The 16,135-nt window shown below is 57.3% G+C and overlaps 4 protein-coding genes across 4 annotated transcripts; 1 reads left to right on the forward strand and 3 right to left on the reverse strand.

The window, feature by feature from the left end:
- Positions 1 to 553: 553 nt before the first annotated feature.
- SCP_1203250 (Zinc-type alcohol dehydrogenase-like protein) lies at positions 554 to 1,955 on the reverse strand (the record flags this gene model as incomplete). The annotated part of the gene is made up of 7 exons (XM_027763208.1): positions 554 to 673; positions 727 to 1,124; positions 1,188 to 1,383; positions 1,443 to 1,521; positions 1,585 to 1,700; positions 1,750 to 1,834; positions 1,909 to 1,955. The coding sequence occupies 7 exons, from the start codon at positions 1,953 to 1,955 to the stop codon at positions 554 to 556; spliced, it is 1,041 nt and encodes a 346-aa protein (XP_027619009.1).
- A 4,234-nt stretch (positions 1,956 to 6,189) lies between these two features.
- On the reverse strand, positions 6,190 to 11,015 carry SCP_1203260 (hypothetical protein; the record flags this gene model as incomplete). The annotated part of the gene is made up of 4 exons (XM_027763209.1): positions 6,190 to 6,441; positions 6,509 to 6,872; positions 6,934 to 8,840; positions 10,227 to 11,015. 4 exons carry the CDS (start codon positions 11,013 to 11,015, stop codon positions 6,190 to 6,192), a joined length of 3,312 nt encoding a protein of 1,103 aa, XP_027619010.1.
- A 1,625-nt stretch (positions 11,016 to 12,640) lies between these two features.
- On the forward strand, positions 12,641 to 12,961 carry SCP_1203270 (hypothetical protein; the record flags this gene model as incomplete). The annotated part of the gene is made up of 1 exon (XM_027763210.1): positions 12,641 to 12,961. One exon carries the CDS (start codon positions 12,641 to 12,643, stop codon positions 12,959 to 12,961), a length of 321 nt encoding a protein of 106 aa, XP_027619011.1.
- Positions 12,962 to 14,179: 1,218 nt separating this feature from the next.
- Positions 14,180 to 14,626, reverse strand: SCP_1203280 (hypothetical protein; the record flags this gene model as incomplete). Its single annotated transcript, XM_027763211.1, has 2 exons — positions 14,180 to 14,367; positions 14,422 to 14,626. The coding sequence occupies 2 exons, from the start codon at positions 14,624 to 14,626 to the stop codon at positions 14,180 to 14,182; spliced, it is 393 nt and encodes a 130-aa protein (XP_027619012.1).
- Positions 14,627 to 16,135: the final 1,509 nt, after the last annotated feature.

Consider the following 16,135-nt stretch of genomic DNA (forward strand, 5'->3'; position numbering starts at 1 on the left):
TGAAGAGTTGGACGTTGTATCGCAACGTGAAGCAAATCTATCAGAATCATAAGCGCGTACTGAACTGCTGTACTCGGACACTCACTCTGGGCGAGGATGGAGATATCCGACCGCTGGATGGATGGAAGTAGGTAATGGTCGCATACTCTTGACCCACGAGCGATACAATGTAGCTCGACGTGGGCAATTTTTGCAAAGTTCCGGCGATGTCAGCCAGTGGTGGTGTGTAAGGGTTGTCAAGACATGGTTGACGTTGGCGCCCAGAGCGAGGTCAACTACTCTCAGACCTTGAATAGTGAGCAATTCACAGGATCCAACTTCCTCGATCAATGGTTACACTTAAGTGACTTATCACGAGTCAGAGCGGAAACATCACCCACCCAGAATTAATGCCTCTGGTAGGACTTTTTTGGCCCAGAAGATCCTTACGAACAGAGACCAGATTTAGTCGAACTGGTTGCGAACTCCGGGAAGTTGTTCCATCCCGACACCACGTACTCGGGACGACCAATCGATAGAAATACATTATTTCCACAATGTATTCAGTACACGGCTATGCGGTCTCCTGCGGACGGGCGATGAGCTTGACAGCACTGACCTGATTGTTCTTGATCCTCTCCAATCCATCCGGAATCCCAGTCAATCCATCTGGCAAAACCTCGACACGATTCGGCTGATAGTCATGTATGAATCAACAACAGCCTAGACAAATGACGCCAGGCTTACCCTGATCAGACCCTTTTCCAACAAAGACGTTAGCTGGCTGTAGAGGCTAACACTTGTCTTGTGGTTCTGAGGGACGTGGGTATTTCCGAAGACGTTGACGATCTTCTTCTCCGGGGTTTTTTTGGATGGGTCAACCGACTCGTCGAGAACAACCACCATAGTGCCACCCGGCGCGAGCACATCGTACGCCACATTCTGCGTGTCTTGCAGGCTGACCGAATCGTAGACTATCTGTATCGGTGCTGACGTTATATGAGAGACAGCAGTGATAAGGTCAGATGCAGACAATCTGCGGTCGAGGACGTGTGTTGCGCCGTAGGACTTCAAGAGCTCAGTGTTGTGCAGCGATGCGGTAGCAATGATGGGAGAGAAGCCAGCGAGCTTTGCGAATTGGATAACTGTTATTCAAGAGCGTGGTCAGTTATATCGAGTTGCGGCATGGATGGTTGTTTTGTCCACACCATATTGACCAACTGAAGTAGATCCACCAAAGATCACCACAGGCTTTCCCGCATATTTTCCTCGTCCACCCTCTTTCCATGGCGGAAATAACGCCGCACTGTTAACCGGATCGTCTTGGTTGAACAAACCAAGCGTTGCGGTCACCACGCCCACCGAGAGTGAAGCAGCATCGTTGAATGAGATATTTTCTGGGATCTACGGACATATAACGGTCGGAGGAATGCAGAGAAAATCGCAACGGACCTGGCGCTTACCTTAGCTGTGACATCGGCGGCAGCGAGGGAGTATTGTTGGTACGCGGCATGAGTTTTATTGAGTGACCCCTGGGTGAATCTGAGAAGCGTAGATGTTTCTCATTATCATGAATGGACATCTCTCAGCTAGATCACCACTCACACTCTGTCACCAACAGTGAATCCTGTCACGCCCTCTGCGAATCCTTCCACGGTTCCCGCAGCGTCTGTTCCGAGGACGGCGGGGTAGTGGGTAACAATGATGCCGTGCGTCTGAATCTTCCAATCGACGGGGTTCAAGGCGCAAGATTCGAGCTTCAAGAGCAACTCGCCGGGGCCGGGAGTGGGTATGTTGAGTGCCCCAACAGCGAATGGGCCCTGTTTGTATTGTAGGAGAAGAGCTTTCTGCTGAGCTGGCATCGTAGGATGGCGGCGAAGAAGGGATGAGTTGGTGACAGATCGCAAACCTTTGCGAAAGTGTACTCACGCAGTCAAGGTTCTGTCCTCAGTGTGAGATTTGCTGACGCAGCGCATCTCAAGAGCTTCGCGAAGCTAAAGCGGCACTGATAGTATGTAAACATCTACATCCATAAGGCGTATAAGACGTACCAATCGACATAAATAACGCAATTGTCAGTGTCAGTATAGCGCGCAGGAAAGATAATTGATCGGTATTCAGGTATTCCAGGAACGTGCCTCGTCGATAGTCTTGAGCTAAAGGTGAGAGCGTTTGTAGTTCTGCAGAGTCAACATATGGCCGCTTGGTAGGCATTGATCTCCTCCCGCGTGCACAGGCCATGCAACTGCTTGTCCATGTCCACCGCGAGGATGTGGGAGGACAGTTAGAGATACTTCAAATTATTTTCACTTTTCTTCATGAGTTCAGATAGACATACTGCGTTCCAATGTCCGTCGTAGTGCCGCTACTAATGCGCGGGGTGAAACGTTGACAAGCTAAACGTGAACAAGAAACGCGGTGACACAAAATCCAACCTGTGGAGACATGCTGCGAGTCACAAGCAGATCTTTGAGCAGCGGGAACTTTCGAGTACATATCTACAAGGTTCAAATCTCGTGTAGGGCAACACTGCAGAGTCCGAAGCGAAATAATTTGAATAAGCGCCTGTAACACGCCGACGGCAAGCGCCCGTCTCAGTTGGGCGCTCCACGAGCGCCTGTCTGCTACTAGTAATTCGTCTTCAAATCGTTCTCCTGAACAATATCTATACGTATCTCAGGCTGCGATTTTTTTTGCTTCGAAATGACTGGAGCCTGGATTTTTTTTAGGGTGCGGGATCATCAAAGTCATATTGAGACACTCTGCGTACCAACCATTCGTAAAATTACGTGACGCAGCGGCAGTGGCAGCATAGTGCCACGGATGATGTTCATATTCAGCTAACGCCCCGTATCGTGCATTTAGGTGAGTAACTGTTGTTCAACTGCAAGACGACTCGCGTACCTCACCCTAAGTACTTTCAAGTTGAGGTAGAACGGTCACGAACACATCGCGGAACTTGATCCCAGACTTTCAGGTGCGGCTTGCGCCGATATGAAATGTTCGCATTACCTGATTCCACTCCAGCTCATTCATACCGCGCTCCACGACTGCGAGAGCATTTACTCGTGTGTCTGTGTAGCCCAGACAATGCTCCTTGCCGAAGAGAACGGGCGGTCGTGCCAGCAAGTCAGCGTTGAACTTCGAGCAAGAACGTTCTGACTCAGATTAGTGCCATAATTTTGCGATTCTGTAGGTAGCACCAGACCTGTGGTGTTGAAGATATCCCATAGCGATTCCGCCAAGGCGCTCGTGCTCGAAACAAATTTCTACGAGATTCAGTGGAAACTGTTGCAAGTAGCCGCTTCCTTGGCCTGTTTCGTGGCCGAGGTCTTACGTTTCTTGGAGACGGCGAAATAACCTGCATCATTCTGTGACATCGTATACTGGCCCGTAACCTTTTTTTTCTCACATGGCTCTCCTTGCCCAGCAAGCAGCTCTCGCGATATATGATACGAATGATGCTGACAATAGATATACAGGGTGCAGATCCTGTCACAACCCCGGAAGGTGGCATCGTGCGGGTGTTCTATACTTTTATGATCTTGAGAAGCGGCATATCCTGGAGCAGATGGTGCCTCCAAGATTATCAACGTTTATCGAACAGAGCCCCGCTAAGTCGAACCTCCACGCGATTTCACGTTTACCGGAAGACTTACTTTTCGACAATTCCAAATATGACGACGAGTCCGGCTGCCAAAGCGTTTGGGAGAATTGCTGGGGGCTTCGGATATGGGATATCGGTCTGTCTGTCCCCTTCCATCGATGATTACCAGACTCGCTGATCTGTGTGTAAGTTGTATGCGCACCCCGGACGGTGCGAGAACCTTCGGAAGGGCGGACAGCTGGTCTTATCAGGCGGTGCTCAACACTTTCGCCCTCCCGTCCGTCTGAGCGTGGACAGACGGAGCTGTAGCGGCTCTGGACGAAGACCAGCTGGAGGGTTTGAAGATCTGAAGTTGATCGTCAATTCGCGATGCTCAGAGGATATGCCTCTGCTCACACGTACGTTCCTACGACGTCAGTATGGCAAGTAATGGATCCTGCGCCGTACAAGGCTTTGCACCATGTATGTGTTGTCAGATCATGTGTAATCTGACTCCTAGATTCTTGTATAGTGGTACCAGGTCCCGATCGGTTTGTAATTCCGCGGATGCCAAGCGCATCTACCTCGATTTACATTGTGTGCCGGGTCGAACGAGAGCAGGCCGCACGTCATCTGCTATGGATAGTGTGGCTAACGCCTCGTCGAACCAGGTACTAGTCGCGCGATCGAGTCAGGCGATCACTGGCGGGTCGGCTCACCCAAATTGAATATCACACCGCCCGGTGAGCCTTTTGCCGCTGGGTCATGAGAGTATTGAAGAGGGTGTACCACACAACGTCAAAGATACAGATCCAAGATATATCGTTGTGAAATAGGCATCGTACCGGATGGATCGCGCCTTGCCCTCGGAAGGTCAGCCTCAGAGTTGAGCCTGCGTCCGGTAACTAGAGCGTACCACCGTTGTCCACAGGGCGTACTACTTGTGTACCAAACCAGACATGGGATAGCGGGCTGGCATATGCATAGCAGACGTATAGCGCTTTGGTCTTGGCGAGCGAGACTCGGAGCCGCGACTGGACCCACTAGTAACATCCTGCTGAATCGCTGAGTTTGGGCGACGATACGCAGGAGCCTAAAACAAGCACTGTTAGGTCGAGGTGGTCCAGTGAGCTGACGAAAGACGGCGAGACATAGCGATGCTAACTTCTTCGGTCTGACCCCAGCCTTTCGACTTTCCATGGTCGTCATATTCTCGAATCGATGCGTCACCAGCCAGAGGTGTCTGCAGCAGCGCAGAGCTCGCCGGAGAGTCTCTGATAAACCAATCAAAGATATCCTCGATCCACTATCGTGTGAGGTGCAACGTAGACGTGGATACCCTCGTCCGTGCCCTTCAGTTCAGACTTTGTGTCCCTCGGCGTCATCGACTCTTCACCTTCAAGAAGTTGGAACACTTCTAGAGTTTGCTTATCACTCCAGCCGTGGAGCCGTCCGTGCACAGTGGGACGAACACACGACTAGAGTGTCAGTCTGCCCTTGGCAGACTAACCATCCCTCGCGCCTCTATGAGTCGCGTGCGTCCGCAGTTCAGACCGTGGGCCATCGATTACTGCGAGGTACTCCTTCAACGCACAGGTGCTCGCTGGCAGCAGGTGCAACCCAGGCATGCCGCAAACCTGACCTCTTCGCAGTTAGTCCTCGTACCAGGTCGAACGCGAGCACTCACCATGGCCAATAATAGCACGTCCAGCGTCGCCTGAGAACCCATCCTGCGCTGCGACAATCCCCGACGCTCAGACATGTTTCACATCATCCAAGCACTGTCACCCCGGGCTTTGGTCTGTCAGCGAGCGCGACGGATCTGGATCTGCGCCGGGGAGGGGTACCAGATGCAGATGCAGATTATAGCAGATACAGGAGAACATTTAACATTTGTAGTGCGCGTCAGCAGCGACCCTCGAGATAACGATCGACGCAGACTCCGCCCGCCTCGCTGACGTCGTGCGGACGAATCGCGCGCCACGCACTCGGGCGTCGGCCTCGGAACCGTCACCGACGTGCGAACACGCATCACTTGCAAGCGACAGTACCCAAGTACAACCCAGTGACCAGTAGGCGCAAAATTGCGGATGAAGAGTCTGTAAATCACCGCACTACCCAGCAACCACACCCGACGCACAACCCAGAGAGAGCAAGTGCCAAAGTCCGGATCCGACTACCGCTAGTACCGCAATTACCGCACCACCCCGCACATATACCCGACATAACTTATAAAAAAACACAATATACACACAACGGAGCCAACAACACATACACACGCAGAGGCGGCGAAACACGTACACAAAGATGACCTACAAGCGACGATACTCGAAACAGAGCGGGAACAGACAGAACATGAGCAGAACAGACGTGTATGCGTGAGACCGGGGTCGGAGTCGGAGTCGGGGGGGTGGGGATGGTCGAACGATGAGATGAGATGCTACACATAGACGACACGAGCCAGAGACGGGCAAACGAGAGCGCCGAGAACAAGTCGGCGCGGGCATAACGCGCACAGCAGGGTATAGCAAAATCAACGAAACAATTTTGCAAAGTACTCAGGGAGGGGGGGGGGGGGGGGGGAGAGAGGAAAAATCGTGGACGCAACGAGAACCAAGCACCGCTCAATGGAGGTACTTCTCATTGAGCGCGTGCACCTCCTTCGCGAGATACGGCCAGTTGAGCGCACGCGCCAGCTCCGCGCGCAACCGATCCGGGTCCTCTCCCGCACGCTCCCGCGCCAACTTGACCTCCCACCCGAGCAGGTTATACAACAACCGCATATTCGGCTGGATAAGCACGCTCAGGCGGCGCGAGCGCACGATCAGGTACGCATCCACCAGCGGCAGGTTCAGGTGCTTCATCACATACGCGATCTGCACCAGCAGCCCCCATCCTTCAGCTCCACCATCCACCAACAAAGACAAGGAAGAAGAAACTCACAGTGACCGTCGCAGAGCGCGACACCCCCACCCGACAATGCACGAGCACCTTTCCCCCCTCCTCCCGCGCCCGGTCGATCCACTGGCAGATCGGCTCCAGCTGCGGCTCGAGCGTATCGATGCCGTCGTCGCACACGCCCTTGATGTCGAGCACCTTGATCCGGCCCTCGCGCTCCTCGATCCACAGCGAGCCGTGCCCACCCGGGCCCTTACCCGGCACGAAGTGCGCCCCCGAGGACGGAGAGGACGGAGCGCCGCACGCCGACGCTTCGAGGTTCGGCGGCGGGACAAGCGCGCACTCGCCGACGGACACGACGTGTGTGATCCCCAGAGCATGCAGCATAAAGACGTTCGACGCGTGGTTCCTAACATCACCACGTCGTCAGCATGACACATCACGAAACATCGCGAAGAACAAAGACGCACAGGTTCCCGAGGTACAAAAACGGCAGCACCCTGCTCGGGAAACTCCCCTCGAACCGAGGGTCGTCGAACCAGAGATGGTGATCACCCGCAGAAGGCGAGATCGGAAGCGGGAGCGTACTCGCCCGCGGCCGACCCAAATGGCTCTGAGACGGCCCACCGGGTACGAGCGCACCCGCATCAGACTCGGACATCGCACGCAATAAATGGCGTCCATGGCCTGGCGAGTGAGTCGCCTGCTCGGCCGTCACAATCGACAGCGCGGAAAGCGGAGGGTCTTGCGCAGGTGCAGGCGCGAACGACACCGACAGGCCCGCAGGACGCGAACCCTCCTCTCCAGCCTTGCAGTTCTGTACGTTCCCCCCGGTAGTCGGACTCTCGCACTGCCGACCGCCCAACAAACCCGTCCGCGCCCTCGCATCCCTCGCAGCCCTATCCTTCTCCAGCCGCTGCTCCACTCGCCGCAGCACGCTCAGATCGTTGGGGTACACAAAAAACGACCGCCGCTTCTCCACCTGCAGCACGAGGTACGCCTCAGGCAGCGAGATCCCGCGGAGCGCCATCAGCAGACACAGCGCAAGCACAGAAGACTCCGTGTACCCATCTGCGGAATATATCAGTATTTTCAACGGCCGCGTGCGCAGCTCCATCGGCGCAATCGGTCCTTGCGAGGAAGAGGCGGACGGATGCCGAGAGGTGGGCGCAGTCGAAGGAGACGAGTGACCATCGGATGACGAAGAAGAGGTGGATGGCGACGGCGAGGACGGGAGGAACGTCGCGGACGTCGACCGCACGCGCGTATACGCCGCAGCAGGTTCGTCCTTGTCGAAGAAAGACTTCGGGAACGCGCTTGGGGGCGGGAGCGAGCTCGGCCCAAAAGCAGGCGGCACCGACGTCTGGACGTGGAGGGGTATGAACGACGGCGGACGCGGATTCAGTTGTTCACGCGCAGCGCCGCGGGGTATGCGAGTGGCGGGCTGTATCATGCGCTCTATAAAGGCAAGGAAGGGAATCAGCGTAGCAAGCGTGGTAGGCGACGACGGCGGGGAACTGGGGAACGGCAGGTGCACGACCGCCGCAGCGCTGGGTGGCGGACGCGGTGGTATCGACTTCGACTCCTCGTCACCACCATCCAAGTCCATCTTGACATCTTGACCACCACGCTCCTCCTGGGCAAGACACCGGGCGATCCACCGTCTCTCTAGCGCAGCAACATGCTCCTCCGCCGCCCGCACATGCGCGGTACTCGGGAAGGGCGCAAAGTCGTGACACTCGATGCAGATATCGAAGCCCTTCCCATTCGCCGGATCGTTGTCCCCGCGCCAGTCCCAATCGTCCTCATCATCCTCCATCGCAGCCGAGCGCACACGCAGCCGCCTGTCCGGGGGAAGAGGCACGTCGTTCGAGTTGCCGAGGAACACCTGCCCAAGCGCGGGCTCCCACACACTAGCCGGCGTCGACCCACACACCGTCTCCGGATCCCACGTCTCCAGCGCAACCCCCTCCTCCTCCTCCTCCGGCGCGACCGACACAATCTCGCTCGCCTGCGTCAGATCCCGCATCTCCTCCTTCTCGCGCCGCGTAAAGTCGACCGTGTTCGCGCGCAGCTGGGCCGGTTTCCCCTGCCGCGAGTCCCCATGAGCGTGCGCATCCGTCCCGTCCGTATGCGCGTCCGTCGGTCCCTGCTCTAGCCGCATGATCGCATGCGGAACCGCCCGCGCGAGCTCCGCTGGCCCCGCCTCCAGCACGAAAACATTGTACCCTACCCCAGGGTCCGCCCCTATCTGCGCCGTCCGCGCCGCCCGCTTCGCCTCCACCGCCGACGCAAACCGCTCCGCGACCGTCGCGGCGTGTCGCGTGTTCCCATACGGCGAATACACGATGATATCCGACAGGGCCGCATAGATCGGCTGCAAACGCATTCATCAGCACAGGCCAACGATGATTCGACAAGGGAGAGAGGGGCTGGAATGACGATAACGGGGCAGCCTAATCCGCTCACGAGGACCAAAGCTAAAGCGAAGAGGCCGTCACGAGGCAGTACACGCGTTTGACAGACGAGCGAGGATGCGCCGCGTTCGCATGATACGACGAGCGAAGCTGCGCATGATGCGGCGAGCGAGCAGCAGTCGTCGATAACGCAGATGAGAGCCCAGGCCCACAGACCATCGCAACACCCCAGATTCCTCAGCCCCGCGCTAACGCTAGGCCACCTGAAACCGGGGTGGACGGCAGGCAGAGCAATGAGAAGACGCGATAACACGTCGTAACACGAGGCGATGACCGACCACGAAAGTGTCCCGAGCCTCGGCGCGTCAGAGCCAAAAACAAGCGCAAAAGGGCGAAGACACCGCACACCTCCATCTTCCGGACGGACTGCGCAGAAACACGGACAAAAGGCGTGGACTGGGTCTCGCCTGACCCTGATAGAGGACGTGTAGAACCGGAGCAGGAGAATTGGAGATAGGAGACAGTCGCAAAATTTAAGAGAGAAGTATCGTCTGTCCCCAGATTCGAAGCACGGAGCACTTATCAATGCACAACCAAATCTAACACCGGGATAACAAGGAAAGGAAGGGTCTGCCTTGGACCGATCCCCGCGTACGAAACAACACAGCGCGACTCCGCGCACACAACGCGGACTGAAATAAACTCAGACGCGCGTAGAACCGCGACATCCCCGCCAAGCACATCCCGCCACCAGAACCTCAACACACACACGCAAGATCCCGTTCGCGCATCGACTCCTCCGCAGGCATCAAGCACCCAAACTACGCGCAAACGCACACGCCAAGCACACCACCTCAACACACAACACGCAAGATCCCGTTCGCGCATCCAAACTACGCAACAAAGGCACACCCAAGTCGCGAGCCAACCTCCCGGGGTCCCCCCGCTGATAGCCGGACGCATACGCACCAGCGGAAGCAGATCCCAACGGCCCAGCCCCGAAGCTCGTAACGTTATGTGAACGCAGGCCGGGTCGAGCCCAAGCTCACAGCGGGCTGACAGAGCAACCGTCGCGCAACCGTAGCGCGACGAGGTGCCCGCGCATACAGCCCGCGTGAAAAAGGAAGGGAGGGCTGGGAAATACGCGGGGGGAGAACCCGAAGCTCGTAACGTTAGCAGGCCGGGTGAAGCCTCGGCACAGCGGGCTGACAGAGCAACCATCGCGAAACCGTAGCAGCGCGTCGTCGCCGACGATGGTGCCCGCGCATACACTCGCGCGAAAAAGGGAGGGAAGGCCACGAAAGACGCGGGGGCAGAATAGAGAGCGGCGCAGGGGAGACACTCACCGCCTGTATCCCGAAATTCCGCAAGCTAATCCCAGCCGGCACCTTCGGCTCCACGAACGCATACGACGACTTGCCATACAGGTCGACGTCGGCCCTGAGCAGCTCGCGGGGGCGGAAGGACGACGTCAGCATCGCGGGAGGGGGTTTCGGGGTCGGCGTCGGGGTGGGGCCGGAGGCGGGCACGACGTGCACTCTAAGCAGCGGGGGGGCGGCAACGGGCGCGACGGCTTTCGCCTTGGCGGGGGGGAGCGCGTGCGGGGGCGGGCAGCCCGTGACGACGGGCCCGGCGAGGGTGGGGTCGCGCGCGACGCTGCTGTCGTCGTCGATGTCCATGGGACCCACGGACTCGGAGTCGAAGGAGGACTCGGAGTAGTCGTCGTCGTCGAGCTCGTCGATGTCCTCGGCGTCGACGTCGTCCGCGTCGTCGGCGTCTGCAGCGACCCAGACGAGGCCGCGAAAGCGCGGGATGGGGGTGGAGTTGTGGGGGGAGGTGAAGAAGGCGTTCTGCTGGGCGTTGTCGCCCTCGAGGCCGTGGAGGAAGGGGAAGAGGACGTGGTCGGGGGCGTGGGTGGTGAGGTACCGCAGGTGCACGTCGGCGAAGCGGTCGGCGTCGAGGACGCGGATGGGCTGGTGTTGGTAGCGGAGGATTGGGGGGGAGTTGTAACCCTCGAGGAAGGGGTAGGGCACGCGCGTGGGCTGGGGTGGTGGCGGGCGGTGGTGGAGGACGGGGAGGGTGTCGAGGAAGCCGTCGGGGTAGGCGAGGCCGTGGACGTCGTCGACGTTGGTCATCGTCGTCGTCGTTGTCGTCGTCGCCGTCGTCGTCGTCGTCGTCGCAGTCGTTGAAGAGGGAGAGCTCGTGGTGGTGTGATTGAAGTGCTGAGCGCCAGGTCGCGACGCGCTTCCGGGGACGGGCGAACACGATCTGAGATCTGACACCTACTTATCGTTTGTAGTTCTCCAGCCTCCTGGAATGTTCCACAGCGGCCGCGTACGGCTGGCGTGCTCTGAGACCCGCACAGAGAGCAGAGGCAGCGCCCCATGACCCGCTCGCCCCTCTCGGTGCGCCTCCAATCAGCAGCCTCCGATCGCCGTCGCACCCTAATTCTGGGCCCGCTTTCTCGGCGCGGCCTTTCCTATTTCGGCCAGCCGCCCGCCTATCACGCGCCCAGCCACCGCGCCACGACTCTCGCGCCATCCTCCGTCACCGCCCTCTCTCTTCCTCTCCTGCTCATTCACCGCCGCCGTTTTCGGCGTTTTTTCCTCTTTTTTTTCTGGTTTGTTTTTCCAGCTCGCGGAAACCGGGATCCTCCGCCGCTTCCGAAGCTCGCTTCCTTCCTCAAACACTGACGCTTCTTCTCTCTTGTCAATTTGGGCTCCGTTCCTGTCTATTCTGAGCGCGGAACTGTCCATCCGTGCTGATCAGGAGGGGGGCTCTCCACTCCCAGACACCTGACTTCCCTTCTCTGGCTGCTCCCGCTGGCAACCTCGCTGCCACACCCGGCATGCCGTATGATATCCCCCCACTCCACGCCCAACTTCCACATCTCCAGATAGGCTTGCTTCCTCGCGCGATAAGCACACCTTTCCACCGCGCCAGAGACGCGGAAGCTACAGCCTTCTTCTCACATCGCTATCGGAAGTACTGCTTTTGCTGTGCTGCGGGACACCCATACGCGGAGGGGGTTTCCATACCTTGCGGACGGGAGCTGCGGGGTGATGCATTGATGTGCGACGGTGACGGTGCGCTTTCTTGGCACTTAATATCACAACGGTCGAGGCCCCAGCTGCAGTGTTATGGTCGCTGATGGCTACACTTACGTTGACTGGTGTGATGTGCAATTCGCGTCACCGTCAGCGGCACTCACGCGCGGCCGTGCTCTCACGCCGCCGTTCCTGTTCGCCTCATCCTGGACGGCAGCTGGTGTCCTTGCGCATGACACTTCCTGTACAACCTGTCTCGCTTTGTGTCGATTCGTCGTCATCGTTCCAGGGTTCTCTAGTGTGGATACTTGATTCTGTTGAGCAACCTCAAAAGAGCGAGAAACCTGTGCGGGAACCGGGTTTCTGAACCAGCCCTGACTGCACCCATCTACGTACCCGCCCGCCCACCGGCCCACCCCGCACACACCCACTGGCGGGGAACGGTCTCCCGGCCAGAGGCGCAGAAACGCACCCAGTGTTTGTTCTCGCTCTTAAAGCTTAAACTTCGGGGTTCCCATGCTCGATAGAGTCGTGCGTTCTCTGCCTCACAGACTCGTCCCACCCCGCATGGCGGTGGGTATCCGAACCCAGAGTGCGGACTTGGATAGGCACGGGCGTGGAGCAGCGAACCGATATACTGATACCGCAGCAGTCACCGGGCGTTGCCCCGCGCGCGGCGACCTGTACCGAACCGAACTCGTTCTGTGATCAAGATGGAGGTCGCTCCAGATGTGCGCCCGCAACGTCGCGATCGCGCCCGCCTCTCTTCACGCCGCACGCTCCTCCGCACACCGATCCTCCCCCGCAGCCGCCAAGTGGAGCCCCGCAGTCAATCGGAATCGGACAGCGCACGTAGCTGGGATCCCCCGCCGGGCGCGTTAATATCAATTTCGACTGCACGATCAACGACTTCACGTATCGATCTGCGCCTCGAGGCTCGGGCGCTCTTCACACATGTTGCCGCCGGGTGCTCGCTAGGTGCCCTGCAGGAGCCAGGCGCGCGGTTCGCCCCCAGCCTTGCACTCGTTCTCTGACGCGCTCTCTCCGGCTGTCCGACCTGTACCCAACACACCGTAACTGATTCCGCACCCGCCGACACTCCGCTGTGCATGTAGCCTCTGGAAATGTACCCACGCATTTTCGGGGCTGGGAGTGCATATAGTGACGCACTGTGTCCTCACAGGTAACTCTGGCGACGGCCGACTCGATATCCGACGCCATCTCTGACCCTGCTTCACGTATCTGGCTGCCTCATCACAGTGCGGCTACGATACTATGTCCCAGCGTCTGATATTATAACGCGCGACTTCGGGTCGTCCTGTTACGTCCCGCGGCGGATACGTGCGTCGGTCGGACTGGCATTGCGTGTACTATACCGGCTGTGCCCCTCCCGACGATCTACGCTCTGCGGCATGCGCCATACACAGGCACACTCTGCGCGACTCTGACCTGGGGCGGGGGCGGAGCACTACGCACAGAGACTGGCTAGAGACCACTAGTGCCCGGAGTCCGAGCCTAACGTTGTACGCGCGCCGCGCGATCCACCCGCCATCCGCCGCGAATGTCGGTCGTGTCTGTAGCGGGCGGCCCCTCTCCCCAATATCCGGGCCTAAGATCGTGCGCGCGGTTCATGGCCGGCGGCGACGAAGTTAGGCCGCGCGGGATGGTGTGAGGGATCCGTCCTGGGCAGAGCCGGCCCGCCCTCGATCTACCGGCAGGGCGGATGAGAGCTCTCGGGCACGGCCGGCATGACGTCTGATGCTACCCTGTATTGCGCACCATCAAATGGCCCCGCTTAATACTAAATACATGCAGGTTACGGATATTTTCGACGTATAGTCATCAGCAGAAGGAATGACGAGAGACGCATATCGCGATACTTTAGTGATGCAACAGCATGTCGAGATACACAACAACTTGAGACACACATACTGTGCGGATACGGTCACTCCCGTACTCACGGAACGGGAATACGTGCGTGCGCAGAGGCGCCTCCTTCTCCAGCAGTCCTAAATACCTCGCGTTGACGGTCGGCTTCAGGTCTGACCACGAACCGACGCACGTTGGCGTGAGTGCATCCAGGATTTCCTGAGACATCTCTTCTAGCTAAGGTTCTTTCGCCTTCTGCAAGGGAGACGAGGCCTACAAGCGTACCAGCAGTCGGACCCCCCCACTTAATCGAGAGAAACTCACCATTATCCCAGATCCGGAATTCGCAACAATAACCCAGATGACGTTACAGCCGGACGTCATCACGTCGCGGATGGGCTTACCATCGGGCAAGGTAGAGTGGCACGGGGGTTCGTGGGATTGCGCTCGGTGAAAGTCGATGATATTGAAGGACCCGTATCCTGCTCTAGGACGTGCCGCTCCTCGAAATCGTGCGAGTACAGGACACCGGCACGATGCACTTTCCGCAGCTGGCCCATGATCTTACGCTCTGTGTTAAATAATTATCAACACTATCCGCCAACGCGGGCTCGGGACGGCTGACCTGTCGGCGAGAGGCGTGTGCCCACCAACAACCCGCAATGTTCGAGCACGATACACGCTACCTCGTCCTCGCCCGGAAATGCCAGACGCTCGCCGCGAAATGATCCGTAAAATCGGGGGACAGCGTCGCCCTGCGACGGCTTCAACTCATTCTCGTTGAACTTGGCTTCGCGAACGAGCTCGTTATTTGTGTTCGGGAAAGACATCTTCAACACGACGCGTCCGAGGGATCGCGCATGATTCCAAAGTGGATCCGAGCGTTCAGCTCGTCTGACAAGTCTTGCTCAGACTCCTCGTCCTCGTACACTTCCACGTTGAGCTCCTGGGGCGGTCTGCCATCGTCTTCGCTAACTAGCAAACACTGCCTAGGCTGGAATCCGGGGAACGTGATGTAGAGGGTTGTCTGCATGGGTTAGACGCGCGAGCACTCGCGGTGTTGCTGCAGTGGAGGGAGCTGTGGATGGCGTGTCATTTTCAGACAGTCTAATTTTCTGAAATTATGGGATGGTGAGACTTACCAGAGCAAATGGCGCAGGTGAGTGAACTGTCGTTGCGCTATTTGGCTGTAGGCAGTTATGCGCTGTCGACAGGAAGCCGTGCGACATGCGATAAACGCATGGAGCACTGCTTTCATATTACGTGTCGATGACCATCCAATGTGAACCTGCAGCATCCCGCGTCCGTTCGTCTTCCTGATTCTGTAGATGGACGAGTCAACCCTTGGACCTTGTGTGCGTTATATAAGGTTAACGTCGACGATATCGATGAACCCGTGAAACAGACCCACGCATGTACCGACCGAGCTCAGGGAAAACGACGATTCAACAAAAAGTCTGAAATCAGACAGCTCCGAAATTTGAGAAGCCAGGAGATCGCGAACGTATGTATGTACATCTTCTTGAGCTCCTCGAGAGACGCGCCAAGTTCCAACCCAGTAAGACATGGCAGCTCGGCCTCATCCTTCCCAATTGCGTTTGCTGTCGTGTAAAAATGGAGAAGGCTACGGCCAGGCTATCCAGTATCAGACCGTCACAGATCGAGGGACATCATCCTCGGCCTTCACGCTGGAAAATGTGGTAATTTGGTCCTGGTCTTCGAGCTCGCACATAAGACACAGGAGTCTGCACACAGCTGGACAAGTCAATGCACGCCGGTTTTCAAGATACTCGAACACAATGAGAAACAAGCTCGAGACGTGCTGGAAGTTTGAGGCTTGACAACCGCCCAAACAAGCGCCCATGGTAGTATGGGCGCTAACTTGAACCGGGAGGCTTCTGCTTTCCGCTCGAGTTTCAACAAACCGATGCTCTTTCGTCTTAAATGGTCTGTTATCACTCAGCCTAAGGACTAAGGCTGCACCCATCACTTATCGTGCTCTGTGGTATCGATCTCCTACCATTTTTTTTGTACCTCTTCTTTGGCTCAGGACTTGAATTCCACTTCCATTCTCACAGAGTAAGTACACTAATGCAGGAGATTTCTGTGCTTCGCTCTGCTGTGGTATGAAACTGACAGCACGGACCTTGATTATTCTCTATAGGGCTTCACCTCAATAATGCTGCTCGTTCTGCCGTACGTCGTCCGGGTCGTGGAACTCTTACAGACCTCGGATATGACACACTTCCTGATTGCGCCATGACGTCGCAATATCAAACCAAATCTTAGAACTCACGGCATTCGACATCATGTGCGGTGCATACGCGCCCACGATGAAA

This window comes from Sparassis crispa (genome assembly GCF_003851025.1).
Source record: "Sparassis crispa DNA, contig_000010F, whole genome shotgun sequence".
NCBI lineage: Eukaryota > Fungi > Basidiomycota > Agaricomycetes > Polyporales > Sparassidaceae > Sparassis > Sparassis crispa.